Source organism: Clytia hemisphaerica, unplaced genomic scaffold (genome assembly GCF_902728285.1).
Source record: "Clytia hemisphaerica strain Z4C2 unplaced genomic scaffold, Clytia hemisphaerica genome assembly, whole genome shotgun sequence".
Lineage (NCBI taxonomy): Eukaryota > Metazoa > Cnidaria > Hydrozoa > Leptothecata > Clytiidae > Clytia > Clytia hemisphaerica.
In genome coordinates, this window is record NW_027104378.1 from 577,520 (window position 1) to 604,718 (window position 27,199).

Genomic DNA, 27,199 nt, shown 5'->3' on the forward strand with positions numbered 1-27,199 from the left:
ATGATTTTGTCATTATTTTTGTAAGTAAGTGTCACTATGTCAAAATAGGTTGTTATTCTATTCAATTGTCATTTTATAATATCTAAATTGTGGAAGCCCGAAACAGTGTGGTGTGTTACAACGCTCTTTATTGATTCAGAGGCTAGAAAAATACAAAGAAAGCCTAATTAGAATTTAAAATAAAATAAAAATAGCTAAGTTCCGAATTCCGGAAATCAGTCAGTTCCGGATGGAAAGGGCCAATACCGGAATACGGAAAACTATACGGAACTCCAAAAGTAAAATGGCCCTAGAGCAAACAGAGGGCAAATAGAGGCCAGAAATAGAGTATGAAGCCAATACGACTAAAGGACGAAATGTAATGCCCAAAAGACTAACGGTCTGTGACCAGAAAAACAGCTAGGAAAATGACTCCAAGGATCGACTAAACGAAAGTCACAGACCAGGTCAAAAGGTGACCAAAATACAAGGAAAAATCTAAAGAATCCTAGAGAATCTAGTACCAAAAAAGTGTACAAAAATAGGAAAAATTGCAAGTCAAAAATATAGGAAAAAACTTACTGAAACATAAGCTCCAAAGCACTGTGTATGGATGGCTCCACAGGAAATACCAAAATAAATTCTCAAGTAAATCCAAAATGAAAATCAATTCAATAACTCTAAATGTTAACTTTAAAGTATCTCCAACGAGAAGTGAAAATGGAGTTTCTACAAACTCCTCAAAACGTCTACACGTTCTCATAACAATTTCTAGATTGAATTCAGAAGCAAAAAAGGGCGATAAAAATAGAGAAAATTGTGCATTGGAGCATTAAAAACTAATTAAATTAAACATTAAAACGCGATATCATACGCTAATTCCCAAATGGGAATATAGCTACCAAAACAACATACGTCATAATATGACAAGTCTCTTGAGGCCATATTATCATGGCCGCAACACATGGCTCCTCTCATATGATTCGCGATCATATGATTACTCCAAATCTGATGGCTCCTCGTCGGGGGTCGAACACTCAATCAATAACACTAATTTTGTTATTGGTCGTCTGTAAACATTTTTCCCAATTCGACAGTCTACCGAACGTAGTGTGCCAGTGTCGTCTGGATACACCTTTTCAATCGTTCCCATCGGCCAATCGTTTCGTGTGTTTGTTAGTGTGTTATCCTTTAGTAGGACTATGTCTCCAGATCGAAAATTTCTTTCTTTGGTTCTCCATTTGGTGCGGTGCTGCAATTGAAAAAGATACTCTTTCCTCCACCGCTCCCAAAACTCATTTGCTAAGAATTGAATTCTTCTCCATCGTTTGCGAGAATATAAATCGGATTCGTCGAACTCTCCTGGTGGTGGTAAGACGACTTTGCTTTTCATGGTCAGCAAATTCATAGGTGATAGTGCCATTGGTTCTGTTGGGTCGCTTACGGTGTCGACAGTTAATGGTCTTGAGTTGATAATTGATTCTACTTCGACAAGTAGTGTTGTAAGGGTTTCAGTGTTTAGACTTGGTCCTTGAGATTTCAAGAGTGCAGCAAGGATCCTTCTGATGCTTCTGATGTGACGCTCCCACACACCACCCATATGACTTGAGGCTGGGGGATTGAATTTCCAAATCCAATCACCGTCTTGCTCGTTCATGTATTTTGCAATTCTTTCGTGGTCCATTTCTGAGATAGCCTTCTTCAACTCTCTTTCGGTGCCAACGAAGTTAGTTCCATTGTCTGAGTGCATTGAACGAACTTTTCCTCGTCTTGAGATGAATCTTCTTAGAGTCATGATGAATGTGTCGGTTTCTAAGCTGGATGATACTTCAAGATGAACAGCTCGTGTTGAAAAGCACGTGAAGATAACTCCATAGCGTTTTAATTCCCTCCTCAGCTCTTTGACGATGAATGGTCCGAAGAAATCCTCCCCAACGTAAGTGAATGGTGGAGATTCGACAACTCTTGCTTTTGGTAGATCAGCCATGATCTGATTGGATGTTGATCCTCTGAGGTAACGACAAATGACACAATGGTAGATAATTTTTCGAACAAAGGTGTTTCCATTGACAACCCAGAAACCATGATTTCTCAATTCGTGAAGTGTGTGTAGACGACCTCTGTGAGCACACTTCTCATGACACCATCGAACGATTGACTCAGATAACTCATGATTCTTCGGTAATAGAATAGGGTGTCTCAGTTGGAAGTCTAGGTTGGATCTCCGCAATCTTCCACCAACACGAAGTACTCCTGACTCATCAATGAAGGGATTGAGACTGGAGATTGGGCTGTGTTCTGAGACATGGTTTTGCTTCTGCAAGGCTGCAATTTCGTCTGTGAATTTTACTTGCTGGGTGGTGGTTATGATGAGCCTTTCTGCTCCATTTACTTCTTCAATGGTGGGATGAAGTGATCTTTCGATGTTTGGAGCTTTACAAATGATGCGTACGAAACGTACGATTAATGCTACGACACGACATAGCCTTTTCCAATTTGAGATCTGCTTGATTAACCTCAAAAACACATTATTTGTTGCATCTTTTATCATGATTGCGTTCACTTTCTTTAGTTCTGTATCGTTTGCGTCTAGCTTGGTCGAGGGCTTTGATTTCTTCCACGTACCTTCGTTTTGCCAGAGGAATTCTGGCCCATGTATCCACATTTGGATCTTGTTTACATCTTTGGTAGAAATTCCTCTTGAGGAGATGTCAGCTGGATTGTCAGTCGTTTTGATGTACCTCCAGGCTTCAAGATCAGTAGATGAATGGATAGTTTGGACACGATTTGCCACAAAGGTTTTGAATCTCTTGGTAGTGTTGTGGAGATAGCTCAAAACCACCTCACTGTCTGTCCAGAATACATGTTTGGCATCTTTGATTTGTACTTCTTTCTCGACAAGATTGCAGATCTTTGTGGACAATACTCCTGCTGTCAGCTCAAGCCTTGGTATTGATACAAATTTGATTGGTGCAACACGTGATTTGCCAATTACCAAGGAACAATGGATTTCTCCTTCTTGGTTGATTTGTCTCAAGTATGTCACTTGTCCATATCCTCTCTCAGAAGCATCTGAGAAGTGGTGGAATGATTTCTCAACTGGTGTACCGAAGTCATCTGGCTGATAACATCGTGGTATGCTGATCAATTTGATATCTTGAAGGTCGGAATACCATTTTGTCCAATCGGTTGCAATATCCTCTGGAATTTGATCATCCCAGCCATGTTGCATCTTGCACAAAGTTTGGAGAATAAGTCTTCCTTTTAGGATGAATGGTGCTATCAATCCAAGAGGGTCATAGATGCTGCTTATCATAGACAACATTCCTCGTCTTGTCAAAGGTTTCTGCATCAATTCTGTCAGATCGAATTTGAACACGTCATCAGTGAGATTCCAGGACACACCGAGTGCTTTGTCAGTGAGTCCACCCAGTAGGGATGCATCCTTGAGTGACGATCCAAGGTCCTCTTTTGGTAGAGAATTGAGCACGGTTTGACTGTTGGTTACGAACTTTACGAGGTTGAATCCTCCTCGTTTACATAGCGATTTGACACCCTGTATCATTTCAATGGTTTCTTGTTCGTCATCTTCTGATTTCAACATATCATCGACGTAGAAATCGTTGAAAAGAATGTTTCGTATATTGTCGGGGAAATCTTCTTGATTGTCGATGGCTGTTCTTCTGAGTGCATAACTTGAACAGCTTGGTGATGATCCTGCACCAAAGACGTGGACGTTCATTTCGTAGTCGATAGGTGTTGTAGTTAGATCGTTGTCTTTCCACCAAAGGAAGCGAAGAAGGGATCGTTGATGTTCAGGAACAAAGACTTGGTAAAACATAGCTTGAATGTCTGCCATTACTCCAATCCGACCTTGACGAAAACGTGACAGAACTCCAACAATTTGATTGGTCAAGTCTGGTCCGGTTAACAATTGTTTATTCAGTGATTGAGTCTGGAACTCAGCTCCACAATCCAGGACGACCCGGACTTTCCCTGGTTTTCGTGGATGATACACTCCATGGTGAGGAAGATACCAAACTTGCTTGTCATCTGGTAATGGTTTGGCGATTCTTGCATGACCATTCTTCAATATGGTATCCATAAACGTCATGTAGTGGTCGAAAAAGGTAGGGTTGCGTTCAAGTTTGCGTTTGAGACTTGCTAATCGTCTTTCTGCAACGCGTCTGTTGTTTGGTAAGTTGCTTTCTCCATCTCTGAGTGGTAATGGAAGTACATAGTGACCATCCTCCATCGTTGTCTTTTCTTCCATGATGGACATAAACCTTTTGTCTTCGACTGACATGTGTGAATCTTCAAAGTCGATACGTTCGTTAGACTGGTTTTCGACAAAATCAGTGTTGTACAACGACTCGTACATTTCTCCAATGTCCATTTCTTTCACATTGGTCTTGAAAACGAAGTGATTACTCTTTGATTTTTCTGATATGTCAGTGACGATGGTTCTGTGACATCCAATTGATTGGCTCTTTGTGGAGGATTCTAATGGTCCAACGATGCACCATCCAAGAACGGTGCGATAAGCAAATGGACCTCCATCTTGACTTGGGATGACTTCGATTGGCTCGATAGCTTTGAGACAGTCTGCACCGATAAGAAGCTCGACAGGTTGATGGTCATTGTCAGGTAAGCTATCTTCGATTTTGCTCAGGTAATCCCATGCTTTGATCTTGGATTTGGTGGCGATCTCATTTTGGTCGACTGGTAGATCTTCTCTTGAGAATGCTTTCTTGACAGTGATCGTTTGGTTGCTGTTTAACGCTCTGACACTCAGCTCCTTGACGACGGTAGAATTGACTTCACCAGTTCCATTCACTGTGGTGATTGATAAGGAGGTGGTACGTCCTTTGATGTTCATCCGGTCAACCAAGGTATCAGCAATAAATGATGCTTGGCTGCAGGGGTCGAGCATCGCAAGGGTGTGTCTTTCTGATAAGGGATCGTCTGCATGTTTGATGCAGATTGGAACTACACACATTGATATAACTTCATGACAATTGGTTGCACGACAAGTTGTTGTTTTGGTTTGAGGTTGATCTGTGTTTTCCTTCACATCTTTGGTATCTTTGTTCATCTGATGATCTGATCTCCCTTGGTCTTTGGTATCAGTTCTATGGTCTGAATTGTCTCCATCAGCATGTGATGATGGTCGATCGTCTCTCTTGGTCTCTCTTGGTCGAAATTTGAAGCCGTGGAGGATAGTTGCATGCTTGGATCGACATACTTTACAGGTTCGTCGCTTTGTGCACGTTCGGGCGTTGTGATCATGAGTCATCTTTTGGAGACATCCAAAACAAAGTTTCTTTGATCTTATCATGATGCTACGTTGGTTGATATCCTTTGCTAAGATGACTGGGCAATCTTCTGCGTCATGTTGTTGCTCACAGAACGGACAGATTTTGATCCTTGGTGTTTGTTCGTTCTTGGTTGCAGCAGTCTTGAAGGAACGTCTTGAGTTTCTTGAATGACCTTTCTCCAATTGTTTGGGTGAAGAATCTTTACCGATAGCATGACGAGAGTACAATGGATCATTCACAAGGGTTGTTTCTTGCTCCATAAACGCGACAAAATGTTTCAAAGTTGGCTCCGTTGCATTTGATTGACGGAGTATCATAGCTTTTCGATTCCATCTGTCGATGAGAGGTGGTGGTAACTTCTCCAATAGCAGCCTGATGGTTTCTGGTGAATCCAGGACGTTAGAGTGATCACAGTAGAAGGTCTGCCATTTGGTCAGATGGTTCAGGAATTCGCGAAAACCTTTAGGGTTGCTGAATCGTAATGATTGCATATTTTTGATTTGGTTGCGATATGCCGATAAAATCAGATGTGGATTTCCAAATCTCTTCTTGAGTATATCCAATGCGGAGGAGTAGCCATATGCAGACGGTAGTTGGATGCAATGTTTGATTGCTTCATGAGCTTCAGCTGTGGTGTACTTCATCAGTCTTGTCAGCCTTCCTCTAGGATTTGGGATTTTCGATTCAACTGCTTCCTTGAAAACAGAGATGAAATGTGCATAGTTGAGTGGATCTCCATCGTACGATTCCACGTCCACACGTGGTGCCTCTTGTTGTTTCAACATGGCAAATAGTAGATCGTTCGTCGACAGCGGTTCAGGAGACGTCCTTTTCGGTGACGTAATTGGTGAATAAGTCTCCATAATATCATCCATCGATGCAGCCTGAACTGGTAAGCTTGAATGTTGAAATGGTTCTGTGTTAATTGATGTCATGGAATGGCGTGGATGTGATATCGCAGTCGGATTTTGCTTGGCTTGATGCATGTAAATCGATGGGTACAATTTTGTCTGTTTGGAACATTGAGATGCCGCAGGTGGCTCCTGCATGGCTTGGGTATTGACGGGTGATTGGTACATCCTTGACTGGTCAATGTTGAATGTCGCCTCAGGTGGCTCCGGCAAGGCTTGTTTGATTGACGATAGGTGTCTCCTTGATGGATCAAAATTGATTGATGCCGCAGGTGGCTTCTGCATGGCTTGTCTACTGGTTGAAGATTGATGCGTCTTTGGTTGATCAAAGCGTGACGCCGTAGGTGGCTCCTGCATGACTTGTCTGCCGATTGACGGTAGGAGTGTCGACGATTGACCAAGGTGTGACGCCGCAGGTGGCTCCTGCATGGCTTGTTTGCTGGTTGAAAATTGATGCGTCTTTGGTTGTTCAAAGCGTGACGCCGCAGGTGGCTCCTGCATGACTTGTCTGCCGATTGACGGTAGGTGTGTCGACAATTGATCAAGGTGTGTCGACGATTGATCAAGGTGTGACGCCGCAGGTGGCTCCTGCATGGCTTGTTTTCTGGTTGAAGATTGATGCGTCTTTGGTTGATCAAAGCGTGACGCCGCAGGTGGCTCCTGCATGACTTGTCTGTAGATTGACGGTAGGTGTGTCGACGATTGATCAAGGTGTGACGCCGCAGGTGGCTCCTGCATGGCTTGTCTTCTGATTGGCGATAGAGTCTTTGATGGATCAATGATTGTTGGTGCCGCAGGTGGCTCCTGCTTGGCTTGACTTGTGTCAGTTTGATCTTCATTCGAGGTTCTTGTACGAAGCACATCAATCCTTGCTGAAGATAATGCTATCTGACGTTGTAGTTTCAGTTCCTTTGTCCTTTGAGCATGGTCATATTCTTCTTCGATGAATTTTGACTCTGCTAGTAGTTCGGCTCGTTTGATCTCTTCTTCAAGCAGTTGATCAGAAAGTTGACTATGTCTCGATCTTGGTGAACTCCATGTTGGTGATGTGGATCCTGACTTCTTCGACGATTTGGAAGAGTGAGTGGATTTTGACAACTTGGAAACCATTGAAGAACTTGAAGAATGTGACGATCGTAAGGATTTAGATGACCTTGATGATCGTGATGATTTAGAAGATTTTGATGATCGAGATGATTGCAAAGATTTACGTGATGGTGCAGTGCTTCTTTCTTCTTCTTGAAGATTTAATGTCTGTATTCTGTCGTAAACTGACTGTTTTACGACATTGATTTGATCATCAACTGTGGTAAACCAATACTGGTCTTCAGCCTTTTCGTGTGGGTCGAGTAACTCGTTCAGCTCATTGTGAGTGCCCTCGAAAGTTAATGCTGTCTCGTTGTACTGTTGAAGTCGACTCTTGATAAGACTTTGATCCAGCAGGGCTAATGTTTCCATCATAGACTTGCCTCGTTTCTCTAATCTGTTGAGAAGTCTTTTTCGTTCAGCAAATAAGTGTTGAATGCGTGATTTCTTACCCTTCTCAGTTAGTTGTCTTTCTCTTTTTGGGTAGCGACGTGTTGGGGATAGAGCTGTTGCACCAAGTAAAAGCGATCCTGTTTCATCATCTTGAGATGGTATGCTCTGTTTGTCATAAGGTTCCTCGACAACTTGGGTACCTGCACGACTAGCATCTCCCTCATCTCTGGGTTGATTGACTTCTGTGGCGGTTTGGTCAACTTCTATGGTGGTCCGGTCAACATCTGTGACGGTACGGTCAACATCTGTGGCGGTACGGTCAACATCTGTGGCGGTACGGTCAACATCTGTGGCGGTACGGTCAACATCTGTGGCAGTACGGTCAACATCTCCATCTCCATTGTGAACTCCAACGAGTTCTAGGGGACGATCGACATCGTCTCCATTCATACTTATGTTTCACTTTGTGGAAGCCCGAAACAGTGTGGTGTGTTACAACGCTCTTTATTGATTCAGAGGCTAGAAAAATACAAAGAAAGCCTAATTAGAATTTAAAATAAAATAAAAATAGCTAAGTTCCGAATTCCGGAAATCAGTCAGTTCCGGATGGAAAGGGCCAATACCGGAATACGGAAAACTATACGGAACTCCAAAAGTAAAATGGCCCTAGAGCAAACAGAGGGCAAATAGAGGCCAGAAATAGAGTATGAAGCCAATACGACTAAAGGACGAAATGTAATGCCCAAAAGACTAACGGTCTGTGGCCAGAAAAACAGCTAGGAAAATGACTCCAAGGATCGACTAAACGAAAGTCACAGACCAGGTCAAAAGGTGACCAAAATACAAGGAAAAATCTAAAGAATCCTAGAGAATCTAGTACCAAAAAAGTGTACAAAAATAGGAAAAATTGCAAGTCAAAAATATAGGAAAAAACTTACTGAAACATAAGCTCCAAAGCACTGTGTATGGATGGCTCCACAGGAAATACCAAAATAAATTCTCAAGTAAATCCAAAATGAAAATCAATTCAATAACTCTAAATGTTAACTTTAAAGTATCTCCAACGAGAAGTGAAAATGGAGTTTCTACAAACTCCTCAAAACGTCTACACGTTCTCATAACAATTTCTAGATTGAATTCAGAAGCAAAAAAGGGCGATAAAAATAGAGAAAATTGTGCATTGGAGCATTAAAAACTAATTAAATTAAACATTAAAACGCGATATCATACGCTAATTCCCAAATGGGAATATAGCTACCAAAACAACATACGTCATAATATGACAAGTCTCTTGAGGCCATATTATCATGGCCGCAACATAAATAGCATGTATTACTTTTTTGTAATTTAATGCGCTATGTATTGATGTTATGTTATGTATATGTTATGATCTTATTTTTCCGGTCTGCACTTTGTTGACCTGTGACCTGTGACCTGCGACCTGTGACCTGTGACCTGCGTTTTACACTAACCGTGATTCAGAGAGAAAACTGTAAAAAACTTCATGTTGTTTTTTTGAATCAAACCTTTGATGCTGACTGGTAGCTCATACAAACGATTTCTGCTTGCGGTGTTAATGAAGAAGGAGCCACATTTCTCCCAAAACGGTGGTAATTCGGTTGTGTTCTCCCGCAATATCATCCAGTTGAGAGCTCTCTTCTGATGAAGCAACATTTTCGTTTTCACAGCCTGAATTATTGTGAAATATTTTGTGTTTAAATTGACGAAATCATCTAAAACCATCATTACAGCACTAACATCAAATGTTATTGGAATCCGAATGAAATATATACCTCTACGCGTCTATACCTTTCAATAGACCTTGAGGGAACTAATTTTTGCGGTTAAGAAAATTTGAAAAAATTGCATTTTGTGGGAATCAAAATTTGGCAGTTTTTCCTTTTTTGGACACACTTTCTTTCATTTTTCTAGGGGTTTTTCAATCTTTAAGATGAAAAATGGCCTATATATCAATTTACAGGTTCTAGTTTTACCGAAAGAAAACACCAAAATAATTAAAATTGGTTCCTACGAAATTCAGTTCCCTTAAGGTACTTCAATATTCAAAATTGAATGAGTGATGAGCAACAAGAAGGAAAAAAACAATATAAGCCAACTTACAGTACAAGGTTCGACAGTTTCATCTTTGGGAAATTCAGATATCTGATCAAACAGCTCGTCAAGTTGGTTCTTTTTCTAAATAAACATAGATATTTTTACTATTGATAGTCAACCATTGGCTTAAAAATAAAGAATCAGTTAATTAAAATGAATTAACTGTTCCAACTTTCAGTGCAGCAAATTTAAGTTAAACCTCTAATTTTATTTACCAAGTCGAGATAATCAAATTACAGATTTTGGAATTTCAGTATGAAAACAATAGAAATTCAACTCAAGAAGAGTGGAAGATTTCAAATTACATTAGGAATACAATCTTTCGCGAGTAGAAACTTTCGCGAAAGATTCATGGTCTTTGAAGATTCTTGAGAGGGCAATTCGTGAAAGTTTATGTTCCAGAAAAGAAATCTGCAAAGAAAATTTTCCTCTTTGATGATAAAGAGGATAAAATTTAGTGTAGATATTATGCAATAGTCCATCAATTGTAGTTTGAGTACATTTGAACGATCAAAACACTGGTTTTATGCACCGAAAACTTGAGTTTTCTACTTATAATATACCTAATTCGCAAAATAAACTGTTAAAGTTTATGCTCGCGAAATATTTTTTTTCAAATTTGCGAAAGTATAAATGTCGTATTACAATGAGGTGAATACATGTCGTAGATTTCGCGATTTTTCGACCTCGCAAAAGTTTCAGCTCGCAAAAGTTTGTACGCCTAAAGTATCATTTCTCTACTTTAGGTTTTACTCGGGACTATATAGAAGGACTTTGTACGTTGAAAATCTCAAATAAACTGATTATTGCTTTAAATTTATGATATATACAATAAAAGAAATTCATGATCACCCTATTATGACTATTTACTTACTATGACAGGAGGAGGTGTATTGGCAAAACGTGTATCAGCAGGATCTGTTCCTGGTGTTTCCAAACCCCAATTTCTCATGGAAACATTGGAAGCATCTTCTAACAGTTCATTAGGGTTTGCACCAATATGAGCTGTAACATCTTGACCCTTCCTCCGTCTTCGTCTCCTTGTTGTTAAAAAAATTGAAGGAGTGTGTTTAGACAATCTTCTACATATAATTTGATTGAAGCTAGTTTCTTTAAAGTTGCATACATAATTGTCTAGGGAAAATCATTTTGTCTAGTTTTATGCTGCTGAAAAGACATTTGTTTAGCAAATTTTTCTTGTTTTTTTTTTCTAATTTTAAACATCACGGAGAGAAAACAGATGTTAAGAATAATAAGTAAAACTACAGAAATGGGAGGTTATTATCAAACCTAGCAAGCATGTTTTCAGAAAAATGCATTGAACTAGAATCCATATCATCGTCATCAGAGCTTGAAGATCCAATAGGAACATCATATTGCATTGCCAATTGCTCTTCTGGTGGTTCTGCTGGTTCTAAGGGTGAAAAAGAATCAATGCAAACAATAATGATGGCTTCTTCTACATTGAAAACAATAGGGAATACCTGACACTCTTCTTATGTCAGCTTATGAACAATTTTCACTACTTAGCAAATTTTATTCATTCTCAAGTATGTGAAATGTAGTTTTTACACCTTGGCAATGCACTCTCTTTCCTGTTTCTACTTGTATTATTCTAGATTCAAGATCACAAGGGCTATTCTTGAATAACATTCAACGAAAGTATTCTTTGAATTAAGATACAGGGTAGTAACAAATTAACCTTAAAGAACATACGTGGCAATTTATCCTTGGCAAGAAGAAAACCAGAGATGGCTCCACGTCCATCCAACAAATCTGGTTGTCCTCTTCTTCCAGTGTTGCTATTTTCCCTTTGTATATCATGACTATCTTGAGAAAAAATGTTCATTTTTTGCACAATGTCTGGTGGTAGATCGTTCGTCTGAGATTGTTGGCTCTCTTCTCCAAAAAGATTAGCAATCAAAGCTGAGGAACCAGCACTTGTCCCTGGTGTTGGAGATGAGGCTCCAGGCAATTTAGAAGAGGGTGCTGATGTTTGAGGAGTCTGTGATGATGACCCAGGAGTAGATAAGGTTACATTTGAAACAGTATTCTGTGAAATTGCACGAACAGGATTCAAGTCTTTCTCTTGCTTGATTTTAACATTGAGCATGGAATTTGGTTGTGAACTTGAAGCAGTATTTTCGGCTGTTGATACTGAAGGTTGATTTGTATTAAAATTCAACGTAGATGAGGGTGTAGTAGTAATTTCAACATTTCCTTGAATGCTGGGGGTATTTGTTTCTTTTTGAGTGACTAATTTATTTATAGATTTATTGGCAGTTGCCAAAGCTTGTGCCAAGGCTGTACTTGATATTGGTGGATTGCTTTTAACTATTGCAGGTAAGTTTATGGTTATCTTAGGTGCAGCACCTGTCGAATTATTTTGTGACACTATTGTTGAAGTTAAAGGAGTAGCTTGAGTGGCTGAAATATTCGGTAAAATGTTTTCCTTTGATACAATGTTTGAAGCAGTTTTGTTTGCAGTTGGAGACAGCTGTTGATCAAGTCTTGGCTGCTTATTGGGAGGTTGTTGGTCCTCATTTGTGATTGTTCCTTTATCAGATAACAGTTTCCAGATAGCTTCATTTAGTTGGAGTGTTGTTTGGGCATCTGGCTTGAAAAGTATTTTCAGAATGGATTGGAAAGTTGTGGCTTTCTTTAAATCTGATGAAATAAAGACTCGGACAATACATCCATTATCTAAGCCATCAGCTGCTGCAAATGTTCTAAAATGAAGAAAAATATATGTTCATTTTGGTAAAAAATATTCTTAAAAAATTTAAAAAATGTCTTCCTTGTCAGAATGGTTTACTCTCTATTTCTAGGATATGTAAGTAGATCTTAAGATAACAGTCAGATTGATGGAGATAATAATGATTCAAATTAAATTATGGCACTTACATTTTCAATGAAACACTTTCCAGTTTACTAACTTGTATCAATGACTTTGAGTTTGTCTCCGTAAGAGAACCACACTCTTTTCCCCATAGTGATATGACATACTGAGAAACACTCTTTTGCACAATCTTTGGAGTAGCATTGGACAGGCTTTCTTTGGTAATCTTTTGACCATTCTTAACTTGTGATTTGTCCAATAAAACCAGCTGAGTGACTGTACCAATGTGAACCTTTTGCTGTACGCCATCCATATTTTTTATAGATAATTTTTCATTGCTGGAGATAAAACAAACGATAAAAATTAAAGTAAAGAAAGAAAATAAAATCAGAAAAGGAAAAAAGGTATTATTTTATAGAAACATTTGATTGTAAAATCAAGTCAAAGACATTTTGGAATAATAATTTGAATTAAAGTTTTTTTTTACTATTTTATATTACTTTTTATGATACTACGGGGTGGTAGTCTCATCTTGGATTTTTGAAAAACAGCTCGTACACTCATGTAGTAGTTCTATAGCTTAAGATTTCTTTAAGGTAAACTTTAAAAGTAGTGTAGTAGCTTTCAAAAATGATAAAATGTACATAACATCACAATTCTTTGAAAAAATATCTTTAAAAATGTGGCACACTACATTTTGTCAAAACTAATCATTAGTTTTGAGTTCAAAATCACAATAGCCCAGAAAACAAATTTATACTGCAATAAAAATGCTTTAAAAAACCTGAATCTCAATTCATTGTAAAATGTTTTATGAGCATATAATCTTTCTCAAATTTATGGAAGGTCTGTCCTCTCTACTTCAACATTAATTCAATGTAATGTTTTAAGTATTCACACCCAATACACCACCATCCCCTGTTTGCTTTTTGAAAACTGCGTTTCCAATCAAAATATCCCAAACATTACGACAATGATGGGAATTGGATAAGAACTTTGTATATTCTTTATCATAACCTATGCTTGACCATTTTTTCTGAATTACATTCCCAAGTTTTTGCCATTTTCCATCTTTTGCTAAAATTTTCATTTCTTCCCACATTTGTAAAGCATCTTGATCAGATTTATTTTGCATATAAGGTACGAGCCATTCCAGTAGTGTTTCTTTTTGTTGGCGCTTTTTACTGATATTATGAATACTTCCACGTGATATAGTAGATTTCTCTGTACCTTCATTCACCTCAGTGCTTTGACTTGTTGAGGTAGAACTATCAGAATTTAGCGTATTACTACTTGATGACCCACTGTTTGTGCTACTTCCAGTACTATTCAAAAGCTCCCATATGTTTCTACAATGCGCTGAGTTATCTAAACAAGTGGTAAATTCTTGTAATTTTCCAGTATTTAACCACTTCTTTCTTATGACGTTTCCAAACTGTGCCCATTGTTTTGATTCTGCATGAATGGTGAGTTGTTCCCAAATGCCACTTGCATCTGTATCAGCTTTTGATTCTAGGTATGGCTTCAACCATTTCATAATCTCATTTTTTCGGTTACGTTGAAGTTGTTTTTTAGATAAAGAAGATAAAGAGATATTCTTCCCTTTATTGAGCTGTTTATGTTTCATTCTTACTCTTCTTGTGAAAGTATAATTTTTGAGCTTTATTATAATTGTAGGGGCCAAAAGATCCAAGTGGGATTTAGCCACTTAGTTGTAATCAGCTTGGAAGAAGATTGGGTAGTGAAATTGATGATTGAATTCAATAGGAATGACTTTAGAATCATTGTGAAATTCTGGAGCAAAGTTGGACATTTTATCACAACAATGATTGCTCAATGGCATCTTATTTTTACAAAAACAGAATTTAGAACTGTAAAATGACATCTATTGTGCCCATTATTTTTTGGGAGTTAAGAAGTTATTCCAATAACATCAGTTCTTTGGTAATAAAAAGTTCTACCAGGTTATGCTACCTCTCAGAAAAATCTCAAAATCCTAACTGCTTTCAAACTGACAACATGCGGTTGTACCATTCCTACAAATGATAAGGGTTTGCCCCTTTCTGGTCTATTATCAAGAGTGTAGAAGGGTCAAGGTCAAAGGCTAATCTCAAAGGCAGAACAGATTTGCAAGATTGCCAATTTTCCAAGACACTTATTTTGAGATTGAACCTTTAGTCATGTGCACGATGATATAAAATGACATTAATGGCAAAAAGGTCTATGGGCAGACTCCCCTAAGAAAATTTTTCAACATTGGTTTGATGGGAAATTGCAAAACGAATCTAATATTTTACTTTTTTTATCATTAATTAATCACTTTCTTCATGTTATTGGTTGTATTTTGTCATTTTTGTGTGACTTTCAGTGATTTGCGTAGTTATCTCGCATCAGTAAGATTATAGCGATTTCATTGGTCAAGAGAGGTGGGATATAGACCTTATCCTGTCTCCCTCGCGTTCGTTTGAGAAAAAAGTGAGTGGATCCCACTCTCACAGTTTGATTCACTTTTTTAGCTCTTTGATGTAAGTATCTACTCTTGGGTACCTAATTTTTGAGAAAATGTCTTTGAAAGTTCCCTCTTTTGTCCTAATTCTGCTGTATTAGCCTCTTATAAAAAATTTTTCCACCCAGGACATTTTTATTCCAATCAAAGTGAAATAACAAACCTGCAAAAACAGGAATCAACACACTTCATTGTCCGTCATCTTTTATTTTGCAAATGAATCCAGTGAAATTACCTTTCATTTTCGATATTGCAAATATTGCACTGTGATGGTCGCTGTATTTTGGTGCACTGCGTTGCTGTATTTTGCTTTTTCACTCGCAATATAGGCGCGATTGGATCAATATTTCTGCATTAAATTTCTCAGTATTACTCTGGGATGGGGGTTCATTTTTCTTTTTATAATCTTGCTTCGCTGCTAATTAAACAATAATATGAATGTTTCTTTAATCTCATGTTGTGAGTGTTCCTAAATTCGACAGCCCTGCCTAAATCCGATGGGGTCTTTCAAAGATACATAAACTAAAATAAAAACAAACCTTTTGCTGTGATGCAACGAAGATACCAAAGTGTCAACTAAACTGAGAGATTTGATACACTGAACCAATTGAACCAAATAACAATAATTGCTTCATAATTTTTTATTACAAAATTGTTAACGTTGTTTTAACACAAGCAACCCGACAGATTCAAAATAATATAGAGGTAATTATTTTTACAACTCACACTCTTTTGATCACATTAATTGTCATCTTGTTAGATATTTTGTTTCAAGAGTTCTTGCAATAGTTTTTTTTTCAACTTGGAGAGGGAATGTTTGTAAACATAGAATTTTTTTTTCATAGCAGTCATTTGAAGGGTCGGATAATTAGGCAGGGCTGTCGAATTCAGGACCACTCACGGTGGGTGTTTTTGAAAGTTGCACTTTATAAGAAGTTGTGTGATCTGCAACCTGTAGTCTGCTAATTAAGGATAAATATTTTCTCGCTAAACCACTGTAAATGGACTCCCTAAGCACATTTGAAGATCAGTTTCTTGGATTTTAAGAAGGTATTTCTCATTTAGAATGGCCTCAAGATTTTCAAATAGACTTTGTGGATGATCTGATAGCAAAATGTCTGGAAAAGACCTTTGCAAAAGGTACCCTCTAGAATGTGCATTGTTTAGTACACAATAATATTTTTATTTATCCGTGTTCTATGATAACTTAGGACTATTCTAATGAAAATCCCATGTGGGATCACCTCTTGATAGAGGAAAGCTATCCTAAACAAAAACATATTTGTTCTCTTTTTTTCACTTGCTGCCTACCATCTTGAATTTTGTTTGTTCTGTTGAATGCGGAAATTGTGCCTTATGTATTTCCATTTTTTGCTTGCTGCAAACACCCACGTGATCTTATCCAAATATTACTCTGAGCTCATCTTATTATAGCCTTGTCAAATCTCTTGCCTTTACTCACTGTCTTGGGGAATACTGAGCACACCCCTTAACACACAGCGTACTTATTCTTTTTATCTTTATCTAAACAAAATTTAAAATTTTACAAATGTTATCAGCACTTAGGTGGCCGCATCTTTATGATTAGTCTAGGCTATAAGGCGGTCTCCTTCCTTTCTATTTTGTAGATAGTATTATATAGTCTCATGTATTATTAGTGTTCAAATGGTAAATAAATAGTTACTTATACTATATACTTATACTTAGATCCCGTAATTTTTGTATGAAGAGTTAAGTCTATAAGGCTACTTTATTCAAAAAACCGTTAATTTTTGTTCAAAAGAGAGAAACTTTGACTGGTTGGTATAGCCTGTGATTTTACGTGTGATTTTTATTAAAATGCTTGGGTATTCATAATTTTCAATCACATGCTTTGATTCGAAGCTTTGTGTTTGCATAGAATAGTCATTCTCCCAGGGGAGGGGCAAGCAGTTAATACACAACACTATGTGCATTAACTACTTTTTGGAATTTTTCAAAAAGACCACCACCCCTTGACACTTAGTTCACTGTGTATTAATCTGTTTTTGACCCATTAAATATATACACCACCCCAAAGTGAGTTTGTAGCGGCCGACAACCGTCTCAAGCAAATCCACTGTGTATTTTCCCGTTAATTTGATGCAATACAAGGGGTTTTAACTGTTTTGAGACTACTCATGTCACAAATTTACGTCATTAGAAAATTTAAATTAAGTTTTTGTAAGTCCGGGTTCAAATCCCTTGCCAGACAGTTACCTAAACAATGCAACAGTTAAAATTTTTAGATTTTGAGTAAGCAGAAAAATATTTTGAGGTTTTCCAGTTGCATGGTTGCTTAGTTTTAAATACACCTTTCCCGTAAATTCAAACTTCTCAGAAAAGGCCCAGGAAAATGTGCGCTGCACCGTTGCGTATAAAATTGTTTGGGAGATAAACGAACGCGTTTTTGCCTGTGAGGGGTTAGGGAAAGTGGGTTTCCAGCTTCTAACTTTTGATACCAACCTTCTTTTGGCAGAAGATTTTCAGGGTGGTATAATATCATGAATAGATACTAAAATTTGAGGGGATTTTGTTTGACAGAACTTAAGAAAAGCTCAAAAAACCAACTTTCCCTAAGGAAACGCAGGCAAAAACGGGTTTGTTTACCTCCAGAACCCAAACGGTGGAGAGCAAAAAATAATGCGCACACATTAGTTTTACGAATTACGGGAAAGGTGTATTTATAGAAAGTGCCAAAATATGGTCAGGTAGGCAGTTAATGCACTTTTTGACTTCTAAAATTGTCTTAACACCACCCCTTTTGCAATTTGCAAATTTCAGAAAAGGACCCACCACAGTACTAAGTGTCATGGGTGTCGTGCAGGCTAGCTCTGAAGCTCTAAAACAGCATCTAATAACATGAAAACCAGAATATGATTCTTCAATGGGAATCAAAACTATAAAGTGTACTTACAAACATCAATATGTCTGATCTAACAAAATTTATAACAGCACTGTCATCATTGACAATAAAACAAACAATATTCTGTCAAGAGCCTTGTAAACATTCCAACAACTTCCATCGAAATGATCTATCACAGCTAGGTCTACCATTTTTAGCGGGGTCCGAGGAAACATAAAATATCAAAACCTGGCGAAAAACTTTGAAGTTGACCCGAACCTGACTCGAACTCGGGATCCCTAGTGCAAGAGCACAATGCGCTACCATTAGGCAGACTTCTGGTGATATAGTTAAAAATTTTAAGGGTCTTATCCCTTGGTCAGACAAGACCTACATTAAGAATATTTCACCCTTAATTTTGGCACTTTCTTTTAAGAATACTTGACCCTCAGCCAAAGTACACTACTCTTATAAAAAAGCGTTTATTCTTAGAGCATTTAGAAGATTTGACCAATTGTTTGTCGTAAAATGGCTGATGCAATAACACCAACGCGTTTTATGATGAAATCATAATGAAATTATAGCGCATCCCAACGCACACATATCATTAAAACCTGGTTGTCCGAGAATAAAATAGAGGAAAAAAATTTTTGAAGGTGGGCCAAAGGGTAGGCCAAGGGTAGGCCATATGGCCTGGGCCAGAGAGGTATCATGCGTTTGCGTAGGGTAAAATGGCGAAATGCAAAAATCGATTTTGGCAACATTTTTTTGAAAAATGACCCTACAAGATTTGACTATTTATCTTTTTACTCTATGAAGTAATTACTTTTTAAAATTAAAAATATATTGACAATAAATGGGTAAGCTTTCTAGAAATCCAAACACAAATTGCATAGCCAGGGTTCAGACAGACCTTCGAAAATAAAATTCCCTGAGTTTCCCTGAATTACAATCAATTTTCAAAGGTTTTTCCCTGAGAAATTCCTCATTTTAGCTATTTTTCCCTATTTTTTCCCTGAGTATCAAGCAAACCATAAAAACTAAGCAGAGTCAAAAGAGATGTATCTTTAAACAAAAGGCACACAAATCAAATGGTAAACCTAAGGTAAAAATTAAAGCTACAAATACTGCATATGAATAAACACTTTAAAACTAAGGTTGCATACCTTTTAATGTTCAAAACCAACAAACCCTAAACAAACAAACAAACATTTAGAAAAATGTCATAAATATAGAATGCATAATATAAACTTTTAAATCTGTTTTTTCCATTCATTCTTCAAAAAATAAAATTCCCTGAGTTTCCCTGAGCAGACTGGGAAAAAAAATTTTTTTCCCTGGGTTTCCCTGAGTTTCCCTGATTTTTCTGAAAATTTATCATATTTCCAGGTTTTCCAGGTTTTCCAGGGTCTGTCTGAACCCTGATAGCTTTTTACCAAAAAATAGCACTTTAGGATTAGAAACAGTCAAAAACCAGCTTTTTCCAATTTTCATCCAGTTGGAGCTAAACCTTAGCTTAGGTTAATTCCAAGTCGAATGAAGTACATCCCGCCACCGTGCCGAGGCGGTTAAGAAATAGTATATTTCGGCTGCCGGTTGTTCTTCCCTTGCCTATATATATTCTAGTGTCAAGCCCTCTTCAAACTGAGCCTGTATTGATTGCGACTTTAATCTTTTGTCAAATCATGAACAACGACGATCAACCGCCGCCTTTTCTGCCGCTATACGTGTCAACAGCTAGTGCTGTACCTCAAGGCTCAAGCAGCGTTATTCAAACCTCCGCCTCCACATTAACAACACCAGCTTCCTCAGCAGCAGGCGATGGAACAACCGATATGTTGGCAACACTGAATTCCTTAATCGACAGCCGACTTAGTGCGTTGTTGCCAACAGCCGCCATACCTTCTGCTTCAAGTCCTGTCCTTCCAAACCAGGCCAATAACTTTACTCTTCCACAACAATACCAAACAACAACAACGTTCTTCACGCCCGGTACCGTCAACGCAACCGCCTCCAACGCCCTCACGGGGGCAATTAACAACAACAATAATGGTAACCCGGCTACGAGTACGGGCGATAACGTTCTATTTTCGTGGCCACTCCTCCAACAACAACTTCAGCAACAGCAACAACAACCTCAACCTCAAAATCAATTGTGTACAAACGAACTGCCAGCCATTCCAGCCAAAATTATCAAACAAATAAAAAATGGTGAGTTCATTGACTTTGATCTCTTGCTGCCTAGCAATATTGGTAGGCCTGCTAATACTTCTGTAGCATTTGCCTTCGATGGAGATGGAAATATATCTCTCCAACAGCGTAGTGACTCTAGTCTGTTTACAAAAAAAGCTAAGGTTATTGACCTGAATTCATGGCTGATGGCGTGGTCCAGGTTCATTCAAGCCACCTTGGTTTTTCGCCCTTTTCTCGTCAACCAGTTGATTGCATACCAAGTGTATATTGCACAACTAGCCAACGATTACTTTTTTAATGGGTGGTATGTATATGACAAAGCCTTCAGAACTTACATCGCAAACAACCCCACCGCTAGGTGGGATATTACTAGTACAACATTATTCAACATGCACCTCCAGGGTCAAAGGGAGCCTAGCAAATGTTACCTTTGCCAAAGCAAGGACCATCTTGCCCCTCGATGCCCCGCGTCACGTGCGTTTGGTTTGGGAACGCGAAACACGAACGCAAACTACCCATGTCTAAACTTTTCAATATATCTCCAGAACTAACAGATTTTTTGAAATTCTGTAAAAAGGTCTAAGTTCCTGAATAGTTTTACTATGTTCTATGGAAAAATCATAAGCAACAGTCAAATACTTGTTCATCTATTTAAGATTGAAGACAAAAATTTGCGAAGAAAAATAAAACTTGAGCACAAAAAATGCTTTTTTAAACACTTTTTTCCACCGAAAAACAAATAACTTTTACAGACTTACCTTCCCCAAACATTGAAGAAGCCTCTACTAATTAAAGTAAATGAGATAAGATAAGATAAGACCTTAAAATCAACCAGAATTTACAACCTTTCGTCCAAAGCAAAAGACATGCTTTTCTCGCCGCCATCTTGAATTTGAAATGAGAATTCTAGAGAATTCCATTCGTTTCCAGCTCCCGCGGTTTTTTTTCATCCAATCAGATTGCGCGATTTCACTTTCGCTTTCTCTAGTCCAATAAGACTGCGGGATTTGAGTCATGTGACTTATCTATTAAAAACCCGCGCGAAATACAGGGGGTCACAAATAGAAATACAGGGGTCACACTACTGGCTACAGGAACTGAAAGCAAGCAATTAAGGCCAATATTTTTGGTTTTTCTGAAGGACAAAAGGTATAGGAAGCTTTACTTAAAGAGGGATAAGGCTGGGACAATCTATTTAAAAGATATGGACATAAAAAAGGCACTTTTTTGGGTGATAATTAAGATTTTACTTAGAAACTTTAATTCTCTTACCCCCGTCTCGGCCCCCCCCTGATATGAGCAAGGGAACCATAATGGCCACCCCTACTGAAAATTTCAGATCAAAACAAACAAGGAATTAATTCCTGTAACTCGAAGAAAATTGGAAAAAACTGGTTTTTGACTGTTTCTGATCCTAAAGTGCTATTTTTTGGTAAAAGCTATACAATTTATGTTTGGATTTCTAGAAAGCTTACCCATTCATTGTTAATACATTTTTTATTTGAAAGTAATCTCTTCATGGAATAAAAAGATATAGTCAAATCTTGTAGGGTCATTTTTCAATTTTTTTTTGCCAAATTCGATTTTCGCATTTCGCCATTTTACCCTACGCAAACGCACGTGGCGTCTTCTGCTTCCCTTTCTGGTCGGTCGTCCTTGAATCTTGGCTCAGCTCCTCAACCTGCACACCACACCCCTCGTTTGCCTTCCCAGCCTGGCCCTCGCCCTCGGCCCCCTTCTTTTCCACGTGCACAGTACTTCCAACCCTACCCTTCCCTCCGCCAGCCCTTTCCTAACCCCCAGCAAGCTTCCTCTGCTGCCAATACCACGAAGCAATGCCATCTTTTCAACACAAGCCTCCCTTGTCGTCCCGGCTGCAGGTACCTCCACACCTGCCTCATCTGCAGCGACAACCACCCAGCCCTCCAGTGCCCCTACCGTTAGCGATTATCAAACCCTACTTGACTTTCCCTCCTTTTCCTTTCTCCCCTCTCCCTCTAAGCCAGCCACCTCTGTGAAACCTGAAGTGCTCCATGAATGGCTCTCTGGGTATGACCCTGAAATAAGAGATTTTTTAGTGTCCGGGTTTTTCTATGGATTCCACATTGGATTTCAAGGGCCCCCTCCCTCAGGACCTGAACGCAACAACCTTTCGGCCGATTCTAACGGTGAGGCTGTGTCTACAGCCATCTTGAAAGAATTGAAGCGGGGACATACCGCAGGCCCCTTTGACTCCCACCCTCTACCTTCCTTCTTCTGTTCCCCCCTTGGTGCTGCCCCAAAGAAAGATGGAACCCAACGTGTCATCCTGGACTTATCCTTCCCCCCTGGCTCTTCTGTTAATGATGGAATCCCTATCGATCTAACTCATGTGGAATACACATCCTTTGATGAAGCCCTCAACATGATCCGCCTAGTGGGCCCAGGTTGTTTTATGGGAAAAATCGACATTAAGCATGCCTTTCGCCTATGCCCCGTCCACCCTGATGACTGGCCCCTTCTAGGTTACCATTGGCAAGGTAGGTATTATTTTGATCTTTGTCTCCCTTTTGGCAGCCGATCCTCCCCCTGTATTTTCAACATGTTTGCTGATGCTCTGCAGTGGATCCTTGTACATAAATGTCTTCTATCTGCTCTCTCCCACTATCTTGACGACTTCATTCTGTGTGCGGTTACTTCAGTCGAAACTCAGCATAAGATGAATGTTACACAGGCTCTCTTCAAGGACGTTGGTGTTCCCATCGCTTTGGACAAATTGGAAGGCCCAAGTCAGGTGATGTCTTATCTTGGTATTGAAATTGACACTGTATCTTCTCTCATTCGTCTTCCTGATGATAAGTTGTCTGCGCTTAAAACAATGGTATCCTCTTGGCGCTCAAAGAAGAAATGTACAAAACGCGAGCTTCTTTCTTTAATTGGGTCTTTGTCGTTTGCCTGCAAAGTGATTCGTCCAGGTCGTATCTTTCTGCGTCGCCTAATCGATCTTTCTACTTCTGTGGCTCGTCTCAATCACCATATTGACGTTTCCTGTGATGTCCGTCTTGATCTGGACATGTGGGCAGAATTCCTCGATTCCTGGAATGGGTCTTCTTTTATCCCTACCCCCATCTCCCTTAAGAAGCCTTTTGAGATTTTCACGGATGCTTCCTTTTTGGGTTTTGGCTGCTTTTTCCAGGGTTTATGGATTTCCCAAGCCTGGCCTTTCGATGTTTCCAACCTTACCCACATATCCTTCCTTGAGATCTTTGCTGCTTTTGTATCTTTAACAACATGGACTGAGTTTTTTAGGGATTGTAGGATTGTTGTGTTTTCTGACAATGAGGCTACAGTTTCGGTCTGGTCGTCTTCTTCTTCAAAAGACAAGCAAATGATGGCAATTATTAGGGAGATCTTTTTTATTACCGCTAAGAAGAATATCCTCCTTTCCGTCCGTCACATCCCGGGTTCCGATAATGTTTTTGCTGATCTCTTGTCCCGTTTACAGGTCGACGCATTCAAATTAGTCTGTCCCGAATCTTGTCCGTACCCATCAATTCCACCAGTCTCTTCAATGGATCTCTTGGCAAAGATCTTGTTGGGCTCTTAAAAGACTCGTTGGCCCCTTCCACCCATTCCACCTATATGTGCGGCACCCGCTCCTACCTCAATTTTTGTGAGACATCTGGTTTGACCCCATTTCCTGTTTCAGAGTCTTCGTTGTGTTTCTTTGCTGTCTTCTCTTTTAATCGTGGTATATCTTGCAAAACCATTAAAGTATACATTACAGGAGTACTACACCAAAACACCATGCTGGGTTCCAATGCATCCCTACCCCTTATGCCCGTCCTTCACAAACTCGTCCGAGGTATCCTACGTCGCCAAGGCAACTCCTTAACCCGCAAACAAAGAAAACCTATCACCATGTCCCACCTGCGAATCATTTCCAACTTTTTACTGTGCAGTGGTCACCCTACACACGATAAATACATGCTCCTGACTGCTGGCCTTACAGCCTTTTTTGGCTTTTTGAGAGTTTCCGAATTTACTTGCCCAACACTCGGTTCATATGACCCAACAGCACATCTCCAAAGATCGGATATTACGTTTAACCCGGATTTTTCAATTATGTCCGTCCGAATCAAGGCAAGTAAGACTGATCCTTTTCGACTTGGTGTGACCATCCGAATTGCCGCCACCTTCAACCAAATTTGCCCTGTGGGTGCAATGAGGAACTATCTAGCCATGCGTGATTCATCAATTGGCCCGCTCTTTAAATTTTTAGATGGCAAATTTCTAACGCGCAGGAAAGTTCATGATCTTCTCGGAAAGTCCCTCCCGCTCGAACACAATTTGAATACCCATAGTTTTCGCATTGGTGGTGCTTCAGCTGCCCTCTCAGCAGGTGTATCTGACTCAATGATACGCATCATGGGTAGATGGTCTAGTGATTGCTATCTTAGGTATCTCAGAATCTCTGACCGAGATATTTCGAAATTTAACACTAACATGGCTAAGGTAACTTTTGTTTCGTCCACCTGGGACCCAAATAATTGGTGATTTATATAAATTTGATCTCTATTATATTATACTTTACTATTTGTACCCTATCTAATGTCTAATTACGTGGTAATATTTCCCTCAGATTAATTTGTTTGTCCTTTCTTTTTTTTTAATCTTTATCTACTCCCTTCATTTCCTCCTTTCCTACTCCCCATTTTTCTTTTAATTAAAATTTGAACTTGGGTGACGTTGGGGTGTTGGGTTACTACGTAACCTTGGCAAGTCAGTAGGCAGTTACTTAGATACATCCCCTAAGGTGAAGGATCCAGTTAGATCTGGATTAGGTTCGCACACTGTATTCCCAACGGTGTTAAGGTTCGCCAGGGCAACCTCCCTGTTTATATTAACCTCCGTCATCAAAACGGGGCTAGGGGGCGACACCTGTCATCAAAACAGGCTAGGAAAACAGGACACCCGTCTTCAAAACGGGTTAGGCTCTCAGTTATATATATCTTGATGCATCCCCAATGTCATCCCAAGTTCTATTATACATTTTCGGCATTCTTGTTTACGTTTCGAAATATACTGTTTCATCACCGCACAATTACGTTTCTTTAACTTCTTGTTTGCTCATATCCTTTGGTACCTAGATCAGTCCATTTCGACCACTTTCAAAAACCTCTCGTACCTTTTCTACTTTGGCTGCTTATCTTATTTCCTCAACCTCCTAGGGCCTCATACTTTATCTAATCTGAGACGTGGGAATTAATTGGAGCTAAACCTTAGCTTAGGTTAATTCCAAGTCGAATGAAGTACATCCCGCCACCGTGCCGAGGCGGTTAAGAAATAGTATATTTCGGCTGCCGGTTGTTCTTCCCTTGCCTATATATATTCTAGTGTCAAGCCCTCTTCAAACTGAGCCTGTATTGATTGCGACTTTAATCTTTCCCTCCCACCCTCTCCCTGCTTGCCCCTTGTAGTTTTCGGTTCTGCTCTCTGCTTCTTCTTTTTTTTCTCTTTTAGTTATATATCAACTGCGTTCTCATCAGAGCATGGTGACTGCTGCTGCGACGGATCCTGATCTCATGGTTTCCCCTGGGCAAGGCTGTGTTAACCAGAGATTAGGTCATTTGGGATGCATCATGATACGTTTAGTGTTGGGTTACTACGTAACCTTGGCAAGTCAGTAGGCAGTTACTTAGATACATCCCCTAAGGTGAAGGATCCAGTTAGATCTGGATTAGGTTCGCACACTGTATTCCCAACGGTGTTAAGGTTCGCCAGGGCAACCTCCCTGTTTATATTAACCTCCGTCATCAAAACGGGGCTAGGGGGCGACACCTGTCATCAAAACAGGCTAGGAAAACAGGACACCCGTCTTCAAAACGGGTTAGGCTCTCAGTTATATATATCTTGATGCATCCCCAATGTCATCCCAAGTTCTATTATACATTTTCGGCATTCTTGTTTACGTTTCGAAATATACTGTTTCATCACCGCACAATTACGTTTCTTTAACTTCTTGTTTGCTCATATCCTTTGGTACCTAGATCAGTCCATTTCGACCACTTTCAAAAACCTCTCGTACCTTTTCTACTTTGGCTGCTTATCTTATTTCCTCAACCTCCTAGGGCCTCATACTTTATCTAATCTGAGACGTGGGAATTAATTACAGGAATTAATTCCTTGTTTGTTTTGATCTGAAATTTTCAGTAGGGGTGGCCAACATGGTTTCCTCGCTCATATCAAGGCGGCCTGGGGCGGGGGTAAGAGAATTAAAGTTTCTAAGTAAAATCTTAATTATCACCCAAAAAAGTGCTTTTTTTGTCCATATCTTTTAAATAGATAGTCCCAGCCTTATCCCTCCTTCAGTAAAGCTTCCTACACCTTTTGTCCTTCAGAAAAGCCAAACATATTGGCCTTAATTGTTTGCTTTCAGTTCCTGTAGCCAGTAGTGTGACCCCCTGTATTTCTATTTCATTCCTCGCAGGTTTTTCAATAGAGATGTCACATGACTCAAATCCCGCAGTCTTGGCGGCAAGAAAAGCACGTCTTTTGCTTTGGACTAAAGGTTGTAAATTCTGGTTGATTTTAAGGTTTTATCTTATCTTATCTCATTTACTTTAATTACAGTAGTAGAGGCTTCTTCAATGTTTAGGGAAGGTAAAGTCTATAAAAGCTATTTGTTTTTCGGTCAGTTTAGACTTAAACTTGTATATCAAGATTACGGGATTTCGAGTACGGGCCGATTTTACTTTCGTTTTGAGTGGTTTCATTTTCAATTTCAAGCCAACATCTTAGCAACGGTGTGCTTGCCCATAGTTACAGGGGTTTGTGCAAAAAACTAAACATAGAAAATTCTCTAAATCCCCCATTTCGAAAAATGCAATGAAAAATGAAACTTTTCTATGTTTCACTTTTTTGCACTTATTCTTCAAAATGAAAATATTTAAGATTTAAAGTTCTTCTTTTATTCAATGATTTTTTACTGCACTTTGTTGACAAACTAACTCTCGC

The 27,199-nt window shown here is 39.1% G+C and overlaps 2 protein-coding genes and 2 long non-coding RNA genes across 4 annotated transcripts in view; 1 reads left to right on the forward strand and 3 right to left on the reverse strand.

Moving 5' to 3' along the window:
- LOC136819027 (helicase-like transcription factor) overlaps positions 1–12,975 on the reverse strand; it is a 41,759-nt gene extending 28,784 nt beyond the window's left edge. The window contains exons 1-6 of the mRNA XM_067075184.1: positions 12,707–12,975; positions 11,519–12,531; positions 11,093–11,216; positions 10,677–10,842; positions 9,809–9,883; positions 9,214–9,376 (exon numbers count right to left, since the gene is read on the reverse strand). Of these exons, the coding sequence (XP_066931285.1) occupies positions 9,214–9,376; positions 9,809–9,883; positions 10,677–10,842; positions 11,093–11,216; positions 11,519–12,531; positions 12,707–12,954 (1,789 nt within the window). The 5' untranslated portion in view covers positions 12,955–12,975. The remainder of the gene's footprint in view (positions 1–9,213; positions 9,377–9,808; positions 9,884–10,676; positions 10,843–11,092; positions 11,217–11,518; positions 12,532–12,706) is intronic.
- LOC136819056 (uncharacterized) lies at positions 112–756 on the reverse strand. The gene is made up of 2 exons (XR_010848387.1): positions 562–756; positions 112–142 (listed from the first exon to the last, which is right to left on the reverse strand). It is a non-coding gene; the product is annotated as an uncharacterized lncRNA (long non-coding RNA).
- LOC136819055 (uncharacterized) lies at positions 8,176–8,820 on the reverse strand. The gene is made up of 2 exons (XR_010848386.1): positions 8,626–8,820; positions 8,176–8,206 (listed from the first exon to the last, which is right to left on the reverse strand). It is a non-coding gene; the product is annotated as an uncharacterized lncRNA (long non-coding RNA).
- A 2,842-nt stretch (positions 12,976–15,817) lies between the features above and the next one.
- LOC136819047 (procathepsin L-like) overlaps positions 15,818–27,199 on the forward strand; it is a 28,755-nt gene continuing 17,373 nt past the window's right edge. The window contains exon 1 of the mRNA XM_067075212.1: positions 15,818–15,852. The gene's annotated coding sequence lies outside the window, so the exon portion shown is untranslated. The remainder of the gene's footprint in view (positions 15,853–27,199) is intronic.